The 22,486-nt window shown below is 38.4% G+C and overlaps 1 protein-coding gene across 1 annotated transcript in view; it reads right to left on the bottom strand.

Moving 5' to 3' along the window:
• SLC9A9 (solute carrier family 9 member A9) overlaps window positions 1–22,486 on the bottom strand; it is a 500,318-nt gene that overhangs the window by 307,562 nt on the left and 170,270 nt on the right. The window contains exon 6 of the mRNA XM_010952224.3: window positions 13,534–13,639. Coding sequence (XP_010950526.2) covers window positions 13,534–13,639 — 106 coding nt within the window. The remainder of the gene's footprint in view (window positions 1–13,533; window positions 13,640–22,486) is intronic.

The raw sequence follows: 22,486 nt of genomic DNA, 5'->3' as shown, positions 1-22,486 counted from the left end.
TCAACTATTCTTGTATTAGGGATATAAATAGTCTTTTATTCCATCTTAGTAAATAATTATACATGTCTTGGACTTTGGTTTTCTATAGTTTCATTTCCCCATGACACTGATCTCATCTGTTTTCATAATCTATATCGTCAGTGTAATCTTGCTTCTAAAATCCCAACAGATTTTTACCTTTTAAATTGGGATAGATGTATGTCCCACTTCTTTATCCCACTGAAGCTTCCATCTTGATGAAATTAGAAAGCAGACTTGAAGAGGTGCACTGACTTGCTCAATGGCATGAAGTCAGTAAATGATAGAGTCATCATCCAGACTCCCAGCCCAGCCTTCACTTCACGGACAAAGTAAAACACACGATCTACACATGAGGTATGTTCTAATTAAAATTCCTCCACCAAAACTTTTACCAGAATGACTAATAAAACAAAATTGAATGCATATATGTATATATTTTTTAGCTTTCACAGCTTCGTCTTATAAACATGCTAATGAAAAGGCTAAAAGCAAACTGCTATTAGAATGATAGACAATATCTGAAAGTATAAGTGGTCAACAGTCACATCATTGAGAATTAACTCCACTTAGAAGATGATATCCTAATGTTCATAAAAACAAAGTAGGCAGGTGAAGGTGGAGATGGGGTTAAAGATCAAAAGGGATAAACCTCCAAATATATTATGGTTAGGATTTAATTTAGTGGCAGCAGGTAAAGCATGCTCACATCAATGGCATTAGATCAAATCTGACCATTTAACTGCCATTCTGGGAATAAGCTATTTGGCACAGGCTTCAGAATTTGACTTTCATATGTTTAATTGAATGAAGTACCTTTAAAAAAATCAGGTGAAGCCACATCATGATTTTGCTACTATAGGATAATGCCATCAAGCATGTGGTCTGGATTTTATGTTTCACTTCATATAAGAATTCACTGGGCACTCACTCCAGTTTCTTTTGAAATGAGAAACTCTTGCTGTTAACCCATGAAGAACAAACTAAATAGTGAAAGAATTTTTTCCTTTTCACTTCAACACTGCCTGCCATTCTGGCAATGAAAAAAATGATGTATTTGAGGACCCTGGGACAGGAAAATTGATAAGAGCTCCCAACTTCTTTCCCATAAACAACCAATATTTTAAAGCTATTAACACAGGAGCTGGCCATTCAAAGACAGTTCATTTATCATCCAAAGCTGGCAAGGGTGTCAGGCGTTATAGTCACGCTCTGAAAAATAGGCCCTGAGTTCACCCTCTATGGCTGAACAGCTGCTCCTTCCCAAAGTTTTAATCAGATTCCCTGAGAATTACATGCCACGGTAATGCAGAGCCCACATAAAACCTGCAATAAGCCTGCCATGTAAATTAATTATGGAGCCCAAGTAATATGAACAGATTATATTCTCCAGGCCAAGAGAGAGCTTTTAATTTAGACCAAAATTTTGATTGCATATTGATTTGGCCCCTTGTTCTCTGGAATATATTTTTTCTTGGAAAATTTTCAGAATTGATCACCTCAAATAAATGGTTCTTAAGAATGAGAAGTCAAGCTTAAGCACATGGGAAAGGAAATATGCCTGAGGACACACAAAAAATCTTAACCCAGAGTTCTTAAAATATAAAGTCTTGTCTTTCTGTTTAGATTCACTTCCCTCTACCTCTGAGGTGAGAGCCATAGTTTTCTTCAGATTCTAAAAGAAGTTTATAACCTCCTCCCCAAAAGTTTAATGTGTAGCGTTTTAGATCATGTTATTAATAAAAGCCAGTTTGACAACCTTTGGAAATCTTAGCTCACGTGAAGCCAAAGCCAAGATTGATTCTTCTCATGGATGTCCCTGATACATAGTTATGAATTATTCCCCATCACTAGGTCACTGTGTTTGAATATATGCCACTGGTCACAACACAGAGAAGGAGAGGGAATCACTATAAATCCCCCACCAGATATTAAAGGATATTAAATAGAGACAAATGGCATTCATGTATAGTGATAAAAGTGGAATGTATCACTTTCTCCCCAGAAGAAGGACTGATTAGTCACAGAAGAATTGTGAAGAATCACAGAATCAAATACTGCAAATGACCATCTCAGCTTTATGTAGTGGGGAGAGAGCAAGATTTACTTATCCTAACAAACTCTGAGTAGTTTTAAATGCCTAAATGTTGCTATGGATTTGGTGGGGGAGGGGTGGTTTCCTACCACTTCAAAATTCCAAGTTCCATTGGGGGAAAAATACCTTTTTTGTGCGAAAGATGCAGATAAACATAACTCATCGGTCTACCTTTCATCTGTCCCCTTACTGACCATATAACCCTCTGGATGTTATTTGTCTTTATATACAGGTCTGCCTACAAGGGAAAATTGCATTTATCATATGATCTTTGGGGTACTTGAAATCCCGGTGACAGTAATTTCCTGTGGCGAATTAATAAAGTGGATGCTAATTATGATTCAGCTTCCTAAGTAGCTTAACTATAGAACAAAAATGAACTATCTTGCTAACATGGATATTCTGGTTCATAGATCAGTAATTTCTTGGTGTTTATTACATCAGCACCTTAGTACCCACCTCTGCCTCACACATACTTTTCATACTGCAAGTCACTCTCTTAGTACATGGCTGGTCATCCTGGGCCCAGACTAGAGAACATCACCAGGTTCTTCAATGTAGAGAGAGAGCCAAAATTTCAAACAGAGGCTACCATGAGTAAGGAGCTACCATGACTTAGTGTCAGAAGACAGAACTACCTCTTCCAGCTGTTTCTCAAAACTGGTTCATTGCCTAAAACGTTGGCTCAAAGTCACTTGTGTACATAAAGGACCATATTTTAAAGAATCTCCATCATACAGCTGATGGAGATATCAGCAACTGGTGTGGCAGAAAATGTCCCCCACTTTACATCTAGGGAGCTTTCCTCTTCCTAGGACTTAGCAAGAACTGAACAGATGAGTTCCTAGTGTGGATCATAAATCTAACAATAAAAGAATGCAAGGCAATCAGAATAGAGGGTAAGCAAAACTAGGAAGACAATGAGAAAGATGAACAGACTCCAGACAGAACATGACAAGGCCCACACTTGAGACACTAGGGGTACAAAGGAGAGAGCCTATAATATTGAACAGAAAAATGGAAAGGTCCCAGGGAAGGTACTTTACCAGCTCCCATTAGAAAGATACATTATTATATTTCTAAATTCTATACATCAGTATAGAAATACTTTGTACAGTTTGAAATTATAAATTGATTCCAGCATTTCTAACCCAAACTGGAAAGAATTATCTGTTGTTAGACTCTTTTGTGCCATTTTGAGAAACATTTTGATGAACATAGCTACTTGAGTGAGAATTGGATTGCTTTAAAATAGCTCTTTTGCTGTGTCTCCACTTCCTCTACAAAACATCATCTCTCCTTTCACTATCATTTAATGTTCACCATCTTTGAATATTATAGTGGATAATATTATTTCTACCATAATTTACCCCTCCCCATTAATCATCATCATTATTAACACCACAGTCATTCCTTATTATATTTATGGTTATTGCATCCATTTATTTGCTCACCATGCCTTGTTTTCCATTCCTTTGTGAATTCAGTTTCCTATTTCTATCATTGATTATCTATGAGTGGTTAACTGTCTAGTTGAAAATTTCTTTATTTCATCCTTTCCTTTGAATGGTATTTCAGTTGAATTCAGAACCTTGATTGCAGGTTACTTTCCCTTGATATTTTGTACATATTATTCTACTGTCCTCTGGCAGCTATTACTGCTAATGAGAAAACTGCTGTGATCCAAATTATGTTCCATTGTAAGTAATTCATCTTTCCTCTCTGGTTGCTTTTTAAGATTTCACTTTGTCTTTGATGAGCCTACATTTCACTATAATATATTTGGATGTAGGTTAGTTTTAATTTATCCAGCTCTGGACATAATATGTTACTTCACTTTTTCTCTTCAATTCTGGAAAATCATCATCCATTATCTCATCAAATATTGCCACAGATCAATTTTGCTCTGCATTCTGGGTCATTTGCAAACTCTTTCTTCTGATTAACCAGCTGGATTTTATATGACATTTATCTCATCCACTTAGTTTTTAAGGTTTTAAGGTTTTAATTCCAGTATCTGCATTTTTCATTTTGAAACATTCTTTTGTTTCCTATTTTACTGTTCTTTCCTAACTTTTTTCTGCTACTCCATTTATCTCTTTAGTCATTTTAATATGCTCATTTTATAATTTATCTCAAATTTTGTAATTTTTGTTTAGTTCCTTAGGGTGCTTATTCTTTTGAGTTAATATCCTGAAGTTTCTTCATAGTGGAGTTACTTCCTTTGTGGCTTCTAAATTTTTATTGTGAATTCACTTTCAGGAAGGGTTTTTTGTTTTTTTGTTTTGTTTTTTTAACTGTGGGATTTCCATGTGTTTGGGTTGAAATAGTATCACTTCAGAGCAGTTTAGCATATTTGGAAATAAAGAAAGGGAAATAAGACTGGGGCAGGTGTTTTAATAGTCCTAAAAACTTTTAATGTTATTTCATTGGCATATATTTCTTATATCATAACTTCCCAAGCCAGGGATTTTGATGCAAAATCCAGATAGATGGCAAATTTCCCTACTATTTCTTAAGGCTGATGGACAGAGCCTGTGTGATGGAGGGAGCCCTTTGAGACTGCAGGCTCTATTCAAAGAACTTTCCTCAAGATCTGTTACCATGAGTGAGCCTACAAAAGACAGGGTTCTGATTTCCACATGGAAACGGCACTCTGGCTCTAAAACCTCTGGGTCTATGTCCTATACAAAATCACATGGCCACTGACAGTGGTAGCTTCTCACTCTTGCCTTGATTTCTCTCGGTTCTCATACCTAGAGAATTTCCTTTTCTCTTCTTCAAATCGAATCTGCATTTAGAAAATAATTTTTGCCTTTTTACATGAAACTTTTTTTTTAAGCTTGTAATGACATAGGGACAGCTGATTCACTTTAATCCACCACGTTCTGAACATTCTATTATTGTGAAATATAGTAGTTGTTCTGGGATGCCCATTATACTTGTCTTCCAATTGTTTTCTTCTGACAATACAGTCCATGCAACTGGCCACAGGGATGGGGATATGATTCAGATCTGGCCAATCACCATGTGTAATTCCCATGGAGTACTATGTGATTGGCCTAGGGGTGATCTTCTGATACAAGCAGAGCCAGTGGGAATCCTTTTCTGTGGCTGATATGCAAACATGGTGAGAATTAAGTGTCACTTTGAGCTAGAACCATATAAGCCTGGAGATGCCATTAGTCATCCTCTCCTGCTCTGGGGTCATCTATCTGCACAGTCATCTATCTGTACTAGGAAAAAATGATACTTGCACTCAGATGGAATCAGGGCCAAGAAAGAAAAAGGAAGAATAGACACATTCGAATCCCTAAGTCCCAGCATGCCCAGAGTCAGGGCAATCCCTGTTAAGTAGGTCAGTGAATTCTGCTTAAGCTAATTTGAATTGGGTTTCTGTCACTTACATCTGACTTATACACCAATAAATTAAAGTACAATGGAGTTGAGATAAGAAGGCATCAACATGGGTTTCTTATATTTATTAATTTTTGGCAGGTCAGTTTGTCGTGCTTGGCTTGACATGAAGCAAAGCAAGTTCTGAGTTCCGGAGAAGCGGTGAGTAAATGTCAGATCTAATCTGAGAGACAAGAGGACAGAGTCACAGGATAAAGCCAAGGTCAACTTTCAGTAATCTGAATGGAGACATTAAGAGCTAGGATAGGGGAGATGCCAGTCATAGTCAGGAAACAGGAAGCAGGGATCAGGAATGAGAAAAAACTAACAAAGCTGAAGCAGCAGGCAGGGGTGTGGGCCACAAACACTGGGCGTTCTGACTTAAACTGGAGGTCAGCTGAGCTTTGCCTCCCAGCTGCTTCTAAAATGCCAAGACGTATTCCCATTCCTGCTAGGTGATGCCACCTGGTGTCCAAAGAATGAAGCTGACATAGAATTGACTGCCAGGGCAAGGAATCCTTAAGCAAAAAGGGCCATAATTTTTTAAAAATTATGTATCACAGCAGTATCTGGACAGGCATCAAAATAAATGCGTTTCATGCTGATTATCAGTTTCCAAGGCAAATATCAAAGTGAATTACCTCAGAAAGATGTGTCAAGATATAAGAAATTTGTTTTCAAGTTAAGCAGATCCATGAGAAATAGTATACTTTCTGGTTGTGATAAAAGTTTCGGTTCATTTCTCATCAAAAGGAGATACCTTCTTATCACCTCCGTGTGTACAGTTATGGGTCAAATGGGAGAAGAAGTAGAGCTAATGAGGATAACTAACAAGGCTTTCCAAATATTTGAAAGAAGTAGTATGAAGAATATTAAACATCCATCCTCTCGATTTTAATGAGAGGATTAGTAAAATGTCCCCACCTGTATTTGAAAGGGTATATTATCTCACTCATTCAGGGATTATTTGAGAACCTTCCAGACAATTAGCTGCATGTCGTGGGGGTTGGAGAAAAGTATAACTTGCCTTCAAGGAGCTTGTAATCTACTTAGAGATGATGGTACCTAGAGAAATAATAGATTTCCTTAGTGATGTATGTTTAGAACCAATCCCTACACAGCTGTTTTCTGGGGTAATTTTTAGAGCAAGTTTTTGTTGCACATATTAAGTCCTGCTATAGGTAACATTTCCCTACTTCAGTGAGGAGTTGAGGCAGGGACCGGTGACTGTGCCTGCCCATCCAGCTGTATCACCAACACTCGGCATAACATCTGGCACATACAGATCCTTAGTGCATTTCTGTTGAACAGCTGGATGACATCTCAGGGTTCTTCTTAGTTGCATGAACCTCACAGCCATCCCATTAATTTTCATGTTAAATTTCCCTTAAGATGCATAGGCTATAAGAAATGTGGTCTTTCAAAATGTCACTCACTCTAAGTGCCAAGCATTTGGCAGTTACACACTTTAAATGACATTTTCTAGCAAGAACCTGTAACCAGCTTAACACTCTTACTCAAAAAAGAGAAAATCAGTGCTTCATTTCTCACTCTCTTTTAATAATCTGCATTGAGTTTCCTTAGAAACATTTGCTTAACAGACAATTAAAAGCACCTAGTATGTATTTGCTGTCATCCAAGAGTCAGCTGTTTAATGAGGTTCATATTTTATCTCTGAGAAAATCTGGAGATATTTACAAACTATGGAATTATTTCACAAGAAGATGTTTCAGTACAATGCTGGCAATATTTCAGTTTTGTGGATAAACGGCTGAGAACACTCAACATCTTCTTTCTCCTATTTCATTGGTAGAAAAATATTTCAGACTTAAACCTCTGTAGAATCTACATTTAAATGAAGATTGCCAATTATCAAGTATGTTAATGGAGGATTCTTTGGACCAGGGTTAATCATAAGTAGTTTAATCTATCCCCAATAAATACATATGAGCAAAAAGAAGAAAATAAAAATCACCTGTGACTCCCACCTAACACTATTTTACATACAAATTATACTTGTCATGTGTTATACACACACCCTTGCATGCATACACATGAATTTGGCTCTGATTTTTTTGAACCAAAATAGTATACATCATTTTAAAATTTTCCCATTTTCTTTAAAAATGTATTGTGAATATCTTTTAACATTAATACATTTTTTTCTATCTTTTTGGATGTCTGCATAGGATTTCATGATATTAGTATATTCTAATTTATTTAACCATCTAGTAACTTATGTACAACTTCTTGCTCAAATCAGTGCACTCATCTTCATGGAGAAGTTTTTGCACACGCCCTTAATTTCTTCTTAGGATAAGTTTCTAGAAATGAAATAAATGGATGGAAGGATTCACAAATTCTAATGACTCTATAAATGCTGCCATATGGCCCTTGTAAAAGTTTCATTCCTCTTCTCTTTCACTAGTAATGTAGGAACGCTCACATTTCCCTAAACTTTGATTTACCCCAATTATGACTGATGTGGTTTTGGTTTTTTGTTGTTTTTTGGGGGGGGGGGGTTGAGTTCTGAAAATTTGAAGATTTGGGAGGCAAAGCAGATACTCCATTGTTGGTTTAATTTGTTTTATTACTAGTAAAGCTGATCTTATTTAGTAGAGTATTGGCCATTTATGTTTCTTCGCTTGCTCATTATCTACTTACATCCTTTGTTCATTTTTCTATTATGCTTACCTTTTCTTTATTGGTCTTTTGTAACAGGAGTAACAGCAGTAGCTAACATCTAATGTTTATTGAGTGTTATGAGCCACGCCCTGTTCCAAGCGTTTTACGTTTAATCCCACCCAACAAGGTAAGTGCTGTTACCATCTCTATTTTATAAATGACGTGTCTGGGGTACAGAGAGGTTAAGTACTTTACCTCAGGTAACATTACTAGTACGTTTGGTATGTTAAAAAGATGAACAATTCATTATGTATATTATAAAGACCATTAACCTATCGACATGTGTGTTGAAACTGCTTTCCTTGATTTATCCTTCCTCATTTAATTTTGCTTGTAGTGACTTTTGCCTGCTAGGATTTCTTAACTCTATTGCTATCAAATAAATTGCCTTTTTTTTTTTTTTTATAGTTTCTACTTTTGATATTTGATCACCTGAAGAATAGTTTGGATAAATATAATTCAAATACATACAAATATTCAGACAGTATGAAAGGATTTGAAATAAAGAATTAAATTATCTTTTCCCCCTTTATCATGGTCCTACGTAGCAAAAGTATCTCCTTTTAACCATTTATATATTTATTTCTTCCAATAGCTGCCCTATGACCCTAAATAATATATATAACCTCCATTTCTTGATTTATCAACTTCACATGCATATATTGAGTTCTTACTGTGAGAGATGTGGCCTTTTAGGTAACAGTCCTGTCTTTCCCTCTCTCCCCACCAATTAACTTCCACAAGTGATATCAATTTTGGTGGGAATACCTGTATAACTTTAAGTAATACATTTCAACCTCTAGTTCTTGATTTATCAGCTTCAAACAGGATGCCTTAACTAAGTGGTTCATTCCTAATGGGGGAAATCACATGTAAAAATTGTTATTCTCCTATTCCTTGGATCATAAAATACCATATTTAAGAAGGAATGCTTCACTAGAAGCAGGTCTATCTTTAGTCATTTCAATGAAACCAGAGAGAACTGTGTAAGTAGAATGAAGGATACTGATATAAATGACTGTATAAATTATACTAAGCATATACTTACAAGCATAGACTATGTAGATTATATAGATTATAGAGCCTTTCCAACTATATTGCTTTATTTATTGCCCAGGATAATTTTGTAACATATATAGAATGACTGTTTTTACGTATTATAGGTAAGGAAATAAGCGTGAAGAGTTTTGGGCCATATAAAGTCACTGTCGTGGTCTTTTAGGTTTTGTTTTGTTTCTAAGCAGTATCCACTTCTCCTTTTTGCGGCAGCTTCACTCTCAGCAATAACCCCACTTTTGCCCAGGCTCAGTTCATGTGCTTCCAAGTAAAACCAATTATTGCCTTCAACTCATGAAGAATGTGACTTAGACCTGAAACAATAAATACCGCACATTTCCCCTGCCACAAGTGGGTCTGGAAATGGCATAAGAATCTGAAAGATGTGCTAAGATTTGGGCTGGGAATAATGGGCCAAAGATTCCTGCTCTATTCTCCTTAAGAGAGATACAGCCCAGGGAGATGCTGGCAGCCATCTTGTGACCAGGTGAGGGAGGTAACCCTGAAGAAGCTGCATAAGGAGAGGATCCTAGTATTTCACTGGATCCTTTCCTGAGCCATTTTGCCTTTTTTTTTTTTTTTTTTTGCAGGGTGAGGAAGGTAATTAGGTTCGTTTATTTATTTATTTATTTATTTATTTATTTATTTATTTATTTATTTATTTATTTATTTATTTCAGTGGCAGTACTGGGGATTGAACTCAGGACCTCATGCATGCTAAGCATGCCAAGCATGCCCTCTACCACTGAGCTATACCCTCCCCAGCCTGAGCCATTTCTACTCTGGCTGCTCAATTTCATGAGTCAACACAGATTCCTTTTGTGTTTAGTCCAGTTTGGGTTGGTTTCATGTCAACTGTAATAATCACACACTTAATTTACGGCAATCCTGACATCAGCTCTTTTGACTTAAATCTAGGGCTCTTTCTACTTTGCCATGATGCTTCTGAAAGTAAGATCTTTGTTCAGGTTTTGGGAACACATACCCTTCAAGACATATTTAATATATCTTTGCCTTCCTTCATAGCCTATTAAGCAATTTTTAGAAATGCAAATCCATCACGTGGAATTCATTCACTCATGAACATGGACACATGACATATTTGGGCATGATACTCCCTATATACTTGAAATAACAGTATGGATCAGAGACAACCTAACTTCAAAACTTTCATTAAATTAAGTTACTTTTAATTTAAAATAAACAATTCTGGATCGTTTTAAGACATAATGCACCATCTAACACCCACTGCTGTGTGTAAAAGTTGCAGTCATAAAATTCAATTGTACCTTAGTTGTCTGAAATTCAGAGCACATTTAACCTAAGAAACAGTATTATAATGAGTTATTTACTTCATAGACTAGCACAGAAAAGCTGATTTAATCTAAAATGTGGCTAGGTTACTGTGTATTTGAATGAAAAATACTAAAGCACAGTACTGTCATAACACTAAAAATGAAAAAAATTTAAAATACTAAGAAGATGGTTCTTAAACAAGGAGGTTTGCTGGTGGAAGATGGGAGAGTAAATGAAAGTGTGTGGCCATTCCAAAGAGGCTTTGGAGGTACTGTCAAGGCCACAGTGGTCGGTGATTTAGGTTCTTTCCCTGATTTCACATCAAAATGTGTAACTTTTCTTTTTCATGGTACAATAAAAGGTCTATCTCTATTCTTGAATTTCAAAACCACACAAAGGTGGAACTGAGAAAGGAAAAATACAGAAGACATTTTCATTTGCTCTTTTAATGTATATTTCAAAGACTCCATCTTCAAAAAGTTACTATCTAGAAACACAAATATATGTGTAAACTGAATATTGCACTGTTATGCTGGAAGCACATACAGGAGTGGAGTAGGGACGTAGCAGGTGGCCTAGTGGTTCCTGAAAGAGGAGATTGAGATATGTGGTGAATGACTTGATTAGGAAGAAACAGAAGTTGGGAAGGAGACAGCTTTGTGTGTGTAAACAAAGCCAGGTTACAAGCCAGAGAGTTGTGTCTGGGCACTGTGCAAAGTTTAGAGTGAAGGAAGAGAAAAATAGAGAGACAAAGGTTTGAACTTCTGGTCTGAAAGTCATGGAAAACTTAAATAGGGATCTTCCATGTGAAGTAGAAGATACTTGGAAGAGAGAGCATGGGGATGTGGCATTAAAAGGAGAGGGAATGTGTGTGTAAGTAGATGCATCAAAAGACATTGTCATAAGTTCTGTAGACTGTTTAAGGAGCAAGTGAGAAAAGCAGAGTACAACATGTGGAAAGTTGTGCCAGGTGAAAGAAGAAGTGGTCAACAACAGTCAGCACTGGTGGACAGAGTCCAGACCCAGGACAGTGTAGGTACAGGTGGCCCTCCGTATTTGTGAGTTCCTAATCGAACTATCTGGGGTTAGTTGACAGTGCAGATATGGAACCTGCGGATACAGAGGGCTGACTGTACTATGCTATTTTGTATATAGGACTTAATCATCCATGGATTTCGGTATCTTCAGGGGTCCTGGAACCAATCCCTTATAGACAGAGAGCTGATTGTACATAACACTCAGTAGAGTGCTTGGAAGGGGCTGGTGGAGTCCAAACGCACCAGGCGGAAGAAAGAGCCTGCAGATTTCAATGTGTGGAAGTTTCTGGATCAAGTATTCCTAAATTAGAGTTACCATGATTTTAAAGTTGAAATTCATTAGGTTCACTCTGCGTAACACTTGAATTGCCAAAGCTGGGACACATGAGATTTTGGCTAGAATGGCAAGTGTCTGGTGCCTAGAAAGGCAGGGATACTTGCCATGGTGGGAAAAACATTTTATTAAGACATGAAACGCCGGGTAGGGGAGTAGAAAAGGCGCTGCCAGTAATAACCACCTATTGACCTGAAATATTAAATGGACTGTTTCAAATGCCCCACAGGCTTGTGCTCAACAGCATCAACATTCATTCTTGGAGTTTGCCTTTTTAATGGAAAACCACTGTGAATGGTGGTGCTAAAAGCGGAAGGGCCAAACCTTTCCTTGGTTGTAGCTGCATTATTCTTTCCCAAGCTCATTTGTGCTTTAGTGGTTCTGCTTTGCTTGGCCTTTTATAACTTGGCAGCCCAGGAAGTAAAAATGAGGGACTCAGCAGATTTTTAAACATTTTTACTCCAGAAGTTCCTTTAACACTGTTATTTCTTGAACAAAGATTCCTGATGTTCTAATTAATTGTTCTTGGTGTTTCTTTAAAAACATCCTTCAGCATTTGTGAATCTGCCTTGGCTTTTGCTCTTAATCTGCACTTTGTGGTATTTTCCCTTAATGCGGGAAAGGCACTTCTCACTAGCCAGGTGAAATAGAAGTTTATTTGGAGACTTTTGCTTGCAAGTTGCTGAATTCAGTGATAACTTTGGGGTGGCAGTCTTAAGAAATGTCAGCTGGCAGGAAAAAGAGTAGCACTGCCCTGCTGTTTCCTACTCCCCTCTGTGAGAGCTGACTTTTAAAAATCCTTTATGACTTCACAATACATTTTCAAATGCATTTGAAGTAATTAACACCCTGAATTGAATCCTGTTGTCACATTTAATTATCAGATAGCTGCTTTCCTTTGGGGTATTTGACAGTTGCCCAAAATGTTGGTCTTAATCTAAAGCCAAGAAGAGACCTCTGACATAGCGAAAGGCACCACAGTGGCATTTATTAAATACAAATGTGTCGCAGGGGGAGGTGAGGAAAGAGCACTCGTTCTCATCTCAAGAAGAAAATTCTTCCAGGAAGAAGGGAAAATTACATTAGCTCTTAGCTGAAACTCCATCAGTTTTACTTGTCACGTGATGATTTGAAAACGTGTGTTTCTATAATGCATTACATTTGCATTGATAAATAAAGAGTATTCTGACTCAACTTCTATCTCCAATTTGCCAAACTTGCTACAAATATAATGGTTTCTGCTAGTCTATTATCTGGAAAATGACTTAAGGGAAAAAAATTAAATGATATTGATTAGAAATGAAGAAAGCTTATTTATATGCATTTTAGGAACCCTAAGTGAATCAGCTAAATATATGCACTGAGAAAAAAAAAAAACAGTACCATCTGAGTAGTATATTGCAATAGGCTAGAAACATGAAACTTATTACTAGTGTTGAAATTAAGTTCCTAATGAATTATACCCATTATTGGAGATTTTCTTTGGTAACAATTCCTTAAAAAGCTAGAAATTGCCTGTATCTCTATGCCATAAGAGAAAAGTCACTAGGAATTATCACCAAACAGAAGCATATTTCACATGGTGGAAGAAGCACAGGCCAAGGTCTGGTACTTACTATGTAAGGACTATGGCGACTGCATCATTCAGCACACTCTCCCCAAACAATAGTGTGTACAGGTCGGGGTCAACATGCAGTTCATGGAAAATGGCCAGCACCGTCACTGGGGAAGAAACACACACAAATATGCAGCGTTAGCTGGATATAGCCATTGACTTGTCCTTGGTTGTGGTCACCTGTATAAGGTACTCAGTAAATGCTTGTCTTCTCAAATCCATCTCTAAAAACAAACCAGAGCTTTCATCAGAAAACAATCTTGTGGGGGAGGGGATAACTCAAGAGGTAGAGCACGTGCCTAACATGAACAAGGTCCTGGGTTCAATCCCCAGTACCTCCTCCAAATACAAACAAATAAATAAACCTAACTACCCACCCTCTCCCCGCCAAACACACAAACACACACACACACACAAACAATCCAATCTGGCATCCCCTTCCTTAGAGATTTCTCTGGACTCCCACTGCTTACCGAGAAAGTTTGAACTCCTTGGTACAAGTCTTGTATAATCTGCACTGTGTTTACCTTCCAGCATCTCCATCTGCACCGCCTGCTCACCCTTTGCTGCCTCCCTCAAGCCATACTGATTTGCCACAATTTCCCAAACACATTGTGTCCTTTGTAAATTATTTTTGCATTTTGGTTCACTTTACCAGAGCAGATATTTCTTTCCCATTCAAGTGCTGCCATTCCCTTCCTTCCTTAAATACATAAACACACATACACACTTCTTGCTACAAAAAAATTTTATTCAATCTTTAAAAGCCTTTCAAGGGCCCCCCCAGCCCCCTGATCCTTCAGCAGTGACCCAGTTCACTCCTTTTTGATCCCAGATGTGGCGAAAATAAGAGAAATTATCACAGAAGAAACTGTGAGCACTTGTCAAATGCTCAATAAATATTTGATGCATGAATGACTAAGTGACTGACTGAATGAATGGTGTCCCAGTGGCTGACTCCTGTGGAAGGAGAGGCGGTGGCACCTGGCTCTCATTCTCTCGTGATCAGATTCATCCATAAAGATGGAGTCAATGTTCCTAAGATCAGGACCTCAGGATTCGTATTTGGCAGCCTGCTGCCTGGCTACTATATATCACATACTTGTATGCAGCTGCCAGGAGTTCATCAGGGCAGTAAATAATCATACTCTGATTAACTGTGTTCATCAAAACTATTCAGTGTCTTGATATTTGAAAAAGTTATGCAAAGTGTGAACAGCCATCATTAGGAAAATGATCCACTGAGCTGATTGCCAAAGGGGGAGAAGAGGGTGGTTGAAAATGATACTGATGGTAAATTTTTAAGGCAGAGTGGGCATTTTCATTTCTGTTCTTTCCTTTGCTATTGGACTGTGAGGTTAGTAACTGTGTTGTATAAAAGCATGCTGAGGGAGAAAAAGCTGAGTTGAAATGTTTCATAAGTAGGGTCAAGAACTTTGGCTCTTGTCCTGCCATAATGGAAGGGTTTTAGTCAGAGTGACACAATCTGCACTTTGGAAATAAAGTGCAGGCAGCAGGACAGAGGGCAGAATGGACATGTGGCTGGAGGCTTTCCCAAATGTTCTGGCAAGAGATGAGCTGTACCAAGACAGGAAGAGTCCTAGATTCAGGCTCTTAAACTCTTGCACATCCTGCTCTGCCCTGAACAGCCACCACCATGGGTTCTGACAGGTCAGTCACCACAGTGCTTTGTACTTCACTTATTCATTGTTTCTCATCTTCCCTGTGTATCACTAGCCCTTAGCACAGTGCTAGAATACAGTAAGCTTTTAGTGGGTGAATGCACAAAAAATAATGTCAGAGAGGATACAGCAGAGGTGACAGCACCCACAACATATTTGGGATGAAGAACTGGTGGGTCTTGGTGCCTGAGAGACAGCAAGGAGTGACCTGGGTTTCAATCCTGGGCAGCTGGTAGATGAGCTGCATAAGAGAAATTAGTTTGTAGACAGGAGAATTTTGTACGTTTGGTTTTTGACATGTTGACTTAAATAGCCAGGTGGAATTTCAAGTGGAAACTTCAGTAAAAAAGCTGAAAATAAAAGGCTGAACTACACAGAGTCAAAGCAGAAGAAAGATTTTAGGGGTTATAAGCATATAGATGGAACATAAAGCCACAAGAGTGGCTGAGATTGCCTAGACAAAGTATATAGAAAGAGAAGAGAGTTCATGAGAGATCCCTGGGGGACACTTACAGCTGAGGGGTAAGTGGAGAAAAAGAAGCATGAAATATACATGTGGTATATTTGCCAAACCTGACCCTAAGCATGAACAAGTCGGCTGAAAACCATATCCATCATGAGTAGATTTTTATTTACTAAAAACTATCTTAGGGAAAGGAGTATTGAACTCAACAACTAGCTTTGGGGTAAAGAGACAACAGATAGAAAATGTCATGAATCGGCATGATAATTAGCCAAATCCCATTTTACTAGGCATAGAGTCAATTTCATTATTCTAGCTGAGCAGATCCTTAATCGTGACAGGCAGGACGGCAGAGATGTATTCTCTACCAGTGTGTGGCTGTTCACATTTGCCACCACCCTTGGCCTTTGCAGGTGGTGGTGGGAAGGGGCTAACAATTACCTCTGCTAAGTAACTTCTTTCTGCTGCTAGGATAGAGTCAAGACCCTGCATCTAATCAAAACAAAGAGGCTTCATCTGGGGTTTCTAATGAATAGCATTTTCCTTTTGCTAGGATCTTGTGGAATAAAAATAAAGCTATTCTTAAATTAGAAAATTCTATCATAGAAGCTCTATTGAATATTGACTTTAATCTCTGCAGTTGTTTATTTGTATTTCCAACCTTTGACAATGACTTGCAGCTTGTCTGCACTCCCAGATGGGTTTCCTAGGCTCACAAGTAGGGAAGTAAGGTCCTGGGTTTCTCTCCCCACTTCCCTATGTACAAAGTCCACCCTGTGCTGGAACGGACTTTGCATCTTTCCATTGAGAGCTGTGGACCTTTGGAGGCTTTTAATTGAATATCCAGTTTTGTTCAAAACTGTTCTGACATTCCCACAATTCCTCCTGCACGAAGAACTGAGCTCCACTTCATAAACGCTGTCCCACACGAAAGAGAAAGCTATTGCTCGTGCATTCCTAACTACCCTGTGAAGAAATGGGACAGCTTCGAAATAAAGCCAGGCAGTGTGTCCTACAAGAGGAAGTATTTGCTGGGACCACAAATGAGTTGAATAGGTGAGTCAGGAAATTAGCCACCCACTTTTGCTGCTAAGCATAGAGCTTTTTAAAAAACTCATTTAATTAGCTCGTTGGCAGGACTCAGTCTCACACACAATGTCCAAAACTCTCTGTGGCACCTTCCCAGGAGAGAACCTCTTGGAAGAGCTGTGGACATGCTCACATTGGCTCTGACGGCACCTTGCTAGGTTTATAAGGACAACCCGGGCCCAAGGCTGGGCAGAAAAGCAATGCATGTTTAGGTGAGCCTTCTGTGACAGTGTAAAGGGAACACTCTAGACACCAGCTGGGTAGGAAGGGATGAAGACATAATCCAACTTCTTAAACCTCTGATTTCTATCAGGAGATTTAGTCATTTTTGCCTTTGTCGTACTTTAGTTGTACTCATCACTTACGGGCAGGTTCTAATGCTCCGCTTGGGGCTCCTCCTCCACACACCCTCTTCCCACTGACTTTGTAGCTAGAGAAAAACCCACTTTGTCTCCCAAGTTGGTAGTAAGGGATACAAGCGCATATATGACCTCATGCTCAAGGAGATGAACACACATACACACACAACTACCCCCAGGTAAGAGTAGTGGATGATTGAGAGATGCCATTGAATCACTGGAGATATCTGAGAAAATAGTTTCAGCAGCCAAACAGCAAGGAGTGATAGGGGATGGATGGGGCAGTGGTGAGGATGGCACTTCTGAGAAGCTGGTGATAAAAGGAAGCCTATGGAGTATAAAGCCAAGCAAGGCTTTCTCTTCAATTACTAATTTACAGATTGAGCAGAATAAGTGGAAAGAGAAGTTGAAGACAGAGGGGACAGAAGGGAAACTGTTGAATCAAGGTCCAGAGAAGGCAGAGAACAACCAAGGGGCTGAAGTGAGGTTGTCTTCTCAATAAAGCAAGATCATTTGCTGGAAGCCAGGGGAGCAGGGCATGAGTTAGAGGCTAGAGGATTTTTAAAAATGTCCAGATCAGCTGGGGGGGGGGGGGGGATGAAGTCAAGTTTTATGAAAAAATTGTTAAGGTCAATTATAGGCTAATTCTCATTCTTCTAGAGAAAAACCCTAAGAGTGAAGTAATATGATATTTTGATAAATTTTTTCATCATATCAGGAGTCTTATCCCCAGTTACAACCCTATTACAGCATCAAAACATTTTCCCATCTCAAATGTAATAACCATATCTGGAAATAAAAATTTAGATAATGACTGGTTAACCCCATCAGTATCTCAATGTGTTGACTCTTAAACAATCAGTCTGCCTTTCTTTCTTTCTTTCTTTCCCTTCCTTTTTCTTTCTTTCCCTTCCTTTTTTTCTTTCTTTCTTTCTTTCTTTCTTTCTTTCTTTCTTTCTTTCTTTCTTTCTTTCTTTCTTTCTTTCTTTCTTTCTTTCTTTCTTTCTTTCTTTCTCTTTTCTTTCCCTTCCTTTCTTTTTCTTTCTTTCTTTCTTTTTCTTTTCTTTCTTTCTTTTCTTTCTTTCTTTCTTTCTTTCCTTCCTTCTTTCTTTCCTTCTTTCTTTCTTTCTTTCTTCCCTTCTTTTCCAATGCCAGCTTTTGAACTGACCACTTTCCTAATGCTTTTTCAGTCATTTCTAAGTCTTCAGGGTGATTTAGTGATAGTTCCTTCCCTAGAATCTCCATTAGCAGCTCTCTGACTCATTTTTTTTAGTGTTTCACAAGGAATTTAAATTTCAAATGATATTTTAATGCAGTAGCTCTCAGCAACCTGGCACAAGACCTGCCTGGGTCTGTGGACAACACCACACAGTAGTTCCCACCCCTGTTGTTCTAAGTCGTCACTCAGCCTTGTCAAAACGCTGGCTCTCCCTGGAGAGCTCACTGTGGTTTTGCTCTCTGTGGTTGCAAATCAGTATGTCTGACATTTGTTCCTGACACGTGGAGAATCAAAAATGTCTCCGGCTTGTGCAGCTGAACCATGTCAGTCCTGACAGGTGAGGAAGCTGGTAGTCTTACAGATGAGGTAGCATTTTTCCATTTCCAAAAAGTGATTATGAGGAAAATGTAGGTTTCTTTTTCCCTCCTGTAATTCCTGTACAGGAAATTCTCCAGTACCTTTTTCCACTTTTCTGAAATATTGTATGTAGTGAGATTTCAAGGAAAGGCTTCCAAAAAATTGAGGTATCCTAGGACAGGCTGGAATACTGGAATTATTCTGAGCCCAAACCTTCCCAGTGAAGACTTGGCAGCAGAATCAGTGCCTGTTGGTTTTGCTGGTCAAGCTTTGCCAGTCATGTTCTAGAAATAAAACTAGAAAACCTAACCCTTCTGAAGTAGGTCAGAGAACAATGCCAAATCTAGAAAGCTAACCACTAGATGTTACTTCACTGAGGTCATTCTAAATTAGAAGTTATACAAACCATCATGAATGATTTAGCCCTAAAACACTGCAATTTTATTTTGGCCATCAATATATCATTTTGGTACAGAATTAGAAATAGAGAAAATATTATAGGCAAGCACACGATTGCAGACCTCTTCACCGAGAATCCTTGGGAGAAACCAGCCCTAATGCCCCAGGGCAATGGTTTCAAAGTATGGCCCAGGGACCCCCAGGAGCTCCTGAGACCTACCCAGGAAGATTCCCAAGGTCAAAACCATTTTCAGAATGAAATGACAATGTTACTTGCATTTTTCATTCTTATTATTTCTTCTGTGTACAGTGGAATTTTCCAGAGGCGATGTGATGTGATGTGTGCTAGTGCAGCTGAATGCAGAAGCAGATGTGAGAATCCAGCTGTCTTCTACTCCACCACACATTAAGGAGATTTGCAAAGGTGTAGAACAATATCTCTCTTCTCAGCAAGTTTTTTTTGTTTGTTTTGGAAATGAATTTATTTTTTATAAAAATATGTCATTTAACATGTAAAGGGTGTATGTTTGCTATTTTAAATAGATCATTAAAAATATGTTAAAATGTTTTAAAGTTCTAATATGGTAAATATTGATAGACATAAATACTGATATAACACCCATAAGCATAAAACTCCTTGAGGTGTTTCTTAATTTTGAAGAATTGTGGTTTGTGACACCAAAAGGGACTATGACACCAAAACGCTTGAGAACTAAATGCATTTATTGTGTGTAATGAATTAACTTACATGCTACACATCCAGCTAAGCATCATCTTTGAGAGAAAAGGGAAAACAGTTCCTCACATAATTTTCTGTAGAGTTTAGTTCTCCTGTTGGATTCCTGTTGAGAAAGGCTCCCTAGATCTTAACATCTCTTGCCACACAATAACCAGCTGATTCTTTTGGCATACAGGTACAGGTACAGGGTTTCTAATTACTCTTATATAAGGAAAATTATTCTTTTCACATTAATTCCACCGTATTTCTGTGAACTAGTATTTGTGTTTGTTTAAGTCCTTTTTTGGAATGTAAGTGCTTTGTAGGAAGAGATTATTTCCTCAGTACATGAGTGCATAATAAAAACACTGACAATCACACATCCTTTTCTTGATTTCAAACATGGCTGAATGGTGTTCTAGAACAATCTACTTCCTCTTTTACTGTAAGGCCAGAAGTACAGTCCTTAGTAGCTACTGAGAATATAAAAAAGATAATCTGAAGATCACGAGGTTTGGCATTAAGAAAAGAAAAATAAATAAGATATATAAAGATTAAAAAGAGAGAAATCTGAGAATAAATACCAGGGTAGGAGGGAGATGTTTTCCAGATCCCGAATTTGGGAATTTATGAGAGGAGATCTGTTGGCACTTTAGCTAATGCTTCAAAAATTTCCCCAAAGGTATCTACAGCAGAAATGTTCTAAATTTAACATTAGCACAGAACATAAACATTTAACAAAGGCTCAGTTTTCTCACCAATGGGGTTTAATGAGCCATGGTGCAGTTTAATGGGGAATCTTTGCTGTGTGCTCAGTATCTGAGTGAAGATGACTCACCCTGTCCTACAAGGATTCTCCAATCAGGATTATGACCTAAGCATTTTGCCATTTAAAAAATGAATGAGGTAGGCAGGGGTTTGCCTACAAATCATGAAATAAGTTCAGAGAAAAGCTCAGTGGAGCCATAAAGCAGACAAAATTTGGATGGGTCAACAATCAAAGGTAAAAACATCACTGTGACCCATTAAATGTAATAATTGTAAGGAAAGAGATGATGGTATTAGTCATGATCATGGGACACATAACTATATTTCACAACTAAATTTTTCTCTTGCTATAAAAAGATATGAAACAAGCAGATATCTTATACCATCATTTCCCCAACCTGTGGATCCAGACCCTGAGGGACATTACAGAAAGGTTTCAGAGTAGAGCGTGCATATTCCTGTATTTTAAGAAGATGAGCAAAGCTGCTAAGGGTAAACAAGAGTAATACTGAGAAGAGTCAACACCGGGCCTGTGTGAGAGAAAGGGGGAAAGAGGCAGTAGGAGAGGGGTCATATCATGAGTCCAATCATTCCTGTTATCACTCTGTGTGGTAGGCTGAATGACCTCCCCACAGATGTCCTGGCATTAACCCCTGGAACCTGTGCATATGTAACTGTACATGGCAAAGGGGACTTTGCAGATGGAAGTAAGATTCCCTTAAAATGGGAAGAATTTTTTTTTTATTTGGGTGGGTCCAACCTGATCACACAAACCCTTAAAAACAGACAAATTTCTTTGCCTGGAGTCAGAGATGCAGCTGAAGAGAAGGCAAGAAGAAAGACTTTAAAAAAGGGAAGACAGGGAGATTCCATGTGTGAGAAGGAGTACACACACCATTGCTGACTCTGGGATGAAGGGGTTCACCTGCAAGGGCCAGAGAGATACTTCAGGAAGCTAAGGTAGTCCTAGCTTTCAGCCAGCAAGGAAACAGGTACCTCAATCCAACAATGGCAAGGAACTGGATTCTGTCAAAAAACTGAATGAGCCTGGGAGGGGATTCTTCCTAGAGCTTCTCAGTAAGAGCTCAGCTAGTCAATATCTTGATTTTGGCCTTGTGAGACCCAGAGTAGAGAACCCAGTTGAGCCAGCCTGGACTACTGACCTACACAACTGTAAAACAATAAATTTGTGTTGTCTTAAGCTGCAATGTTTCTGGATAATTTGTTACAGCAGCCGTGGCAAACAAATATACTCTGCTCACCTCTCACAATAGAAACTACAAAATGATGGGCAGGCTAAGCCCCCAGGCCTTTGATTTTGCAAAACATGAGTTACTGAGTGGGAATGAGGCCAGAATGGTCCCTCAGTCCTCCCTGCCCTCTACCCTACCTCTGATAGAAAAGAAGTCACTTAGACAAATTCATGTCTTATCTCATGCTTAGCAAAGAAAGCCTGAACCAATGAGAAGGCTGTGGGTTTGTGAATATGTGTGCCTACGGAGCCCTCCTTGCTGATTAATTATCCATGTGTGTCCCCTTCAGTACGATCATCACACACAACCGATCACTCATATACTCAGAATGTATTATTTTATAGCTTAAGAAATCAGTTTATTTTCCAGTGTTTATCTGGCCTACATTATTGAGCTCAATCACTATGGAGGATTAGTGCTGAGAGAGGGAATGATGATGTCCAAACCAGGATGGAAGGTTAGCACCGCTGGGCAAGCCAAGCTTGAGGAGGGCAAGCCAAAAGTCACAAAGCAGCTCTTGTGATAAAAGCAAGCAGTGACATTTTCATTTTTCTTCTTTGAACCTTTTTTTTTTTTTTGTATTTTATAAATGTTCTACAATAAGCATGCACTATTTTTAGAATAAGAAAGAACAAAAAGCCATTCTA

The sequence above is a fragment of the Camelus bactrianus genome, chromosome 1 (genome assembly GCF_048773025.1).
Source record: "Camelus bactrianus isolate YW-2024 breed Bactrian camel chromosome 1, ASM4877302v1, whole genome shotgun sequence".
Classification (NCBI taxonomy): Eukaryota; Metazoa; Chordata; class Mammalia; order Artiodactyla; family Camelidae; genus Camelus; species Camelus bactrianus.
The sequence above is the reverse complement of the archived record's forward strand: the minus strand, read 5'-3'. Positions and strand labels throughout refer to the sequence as shown.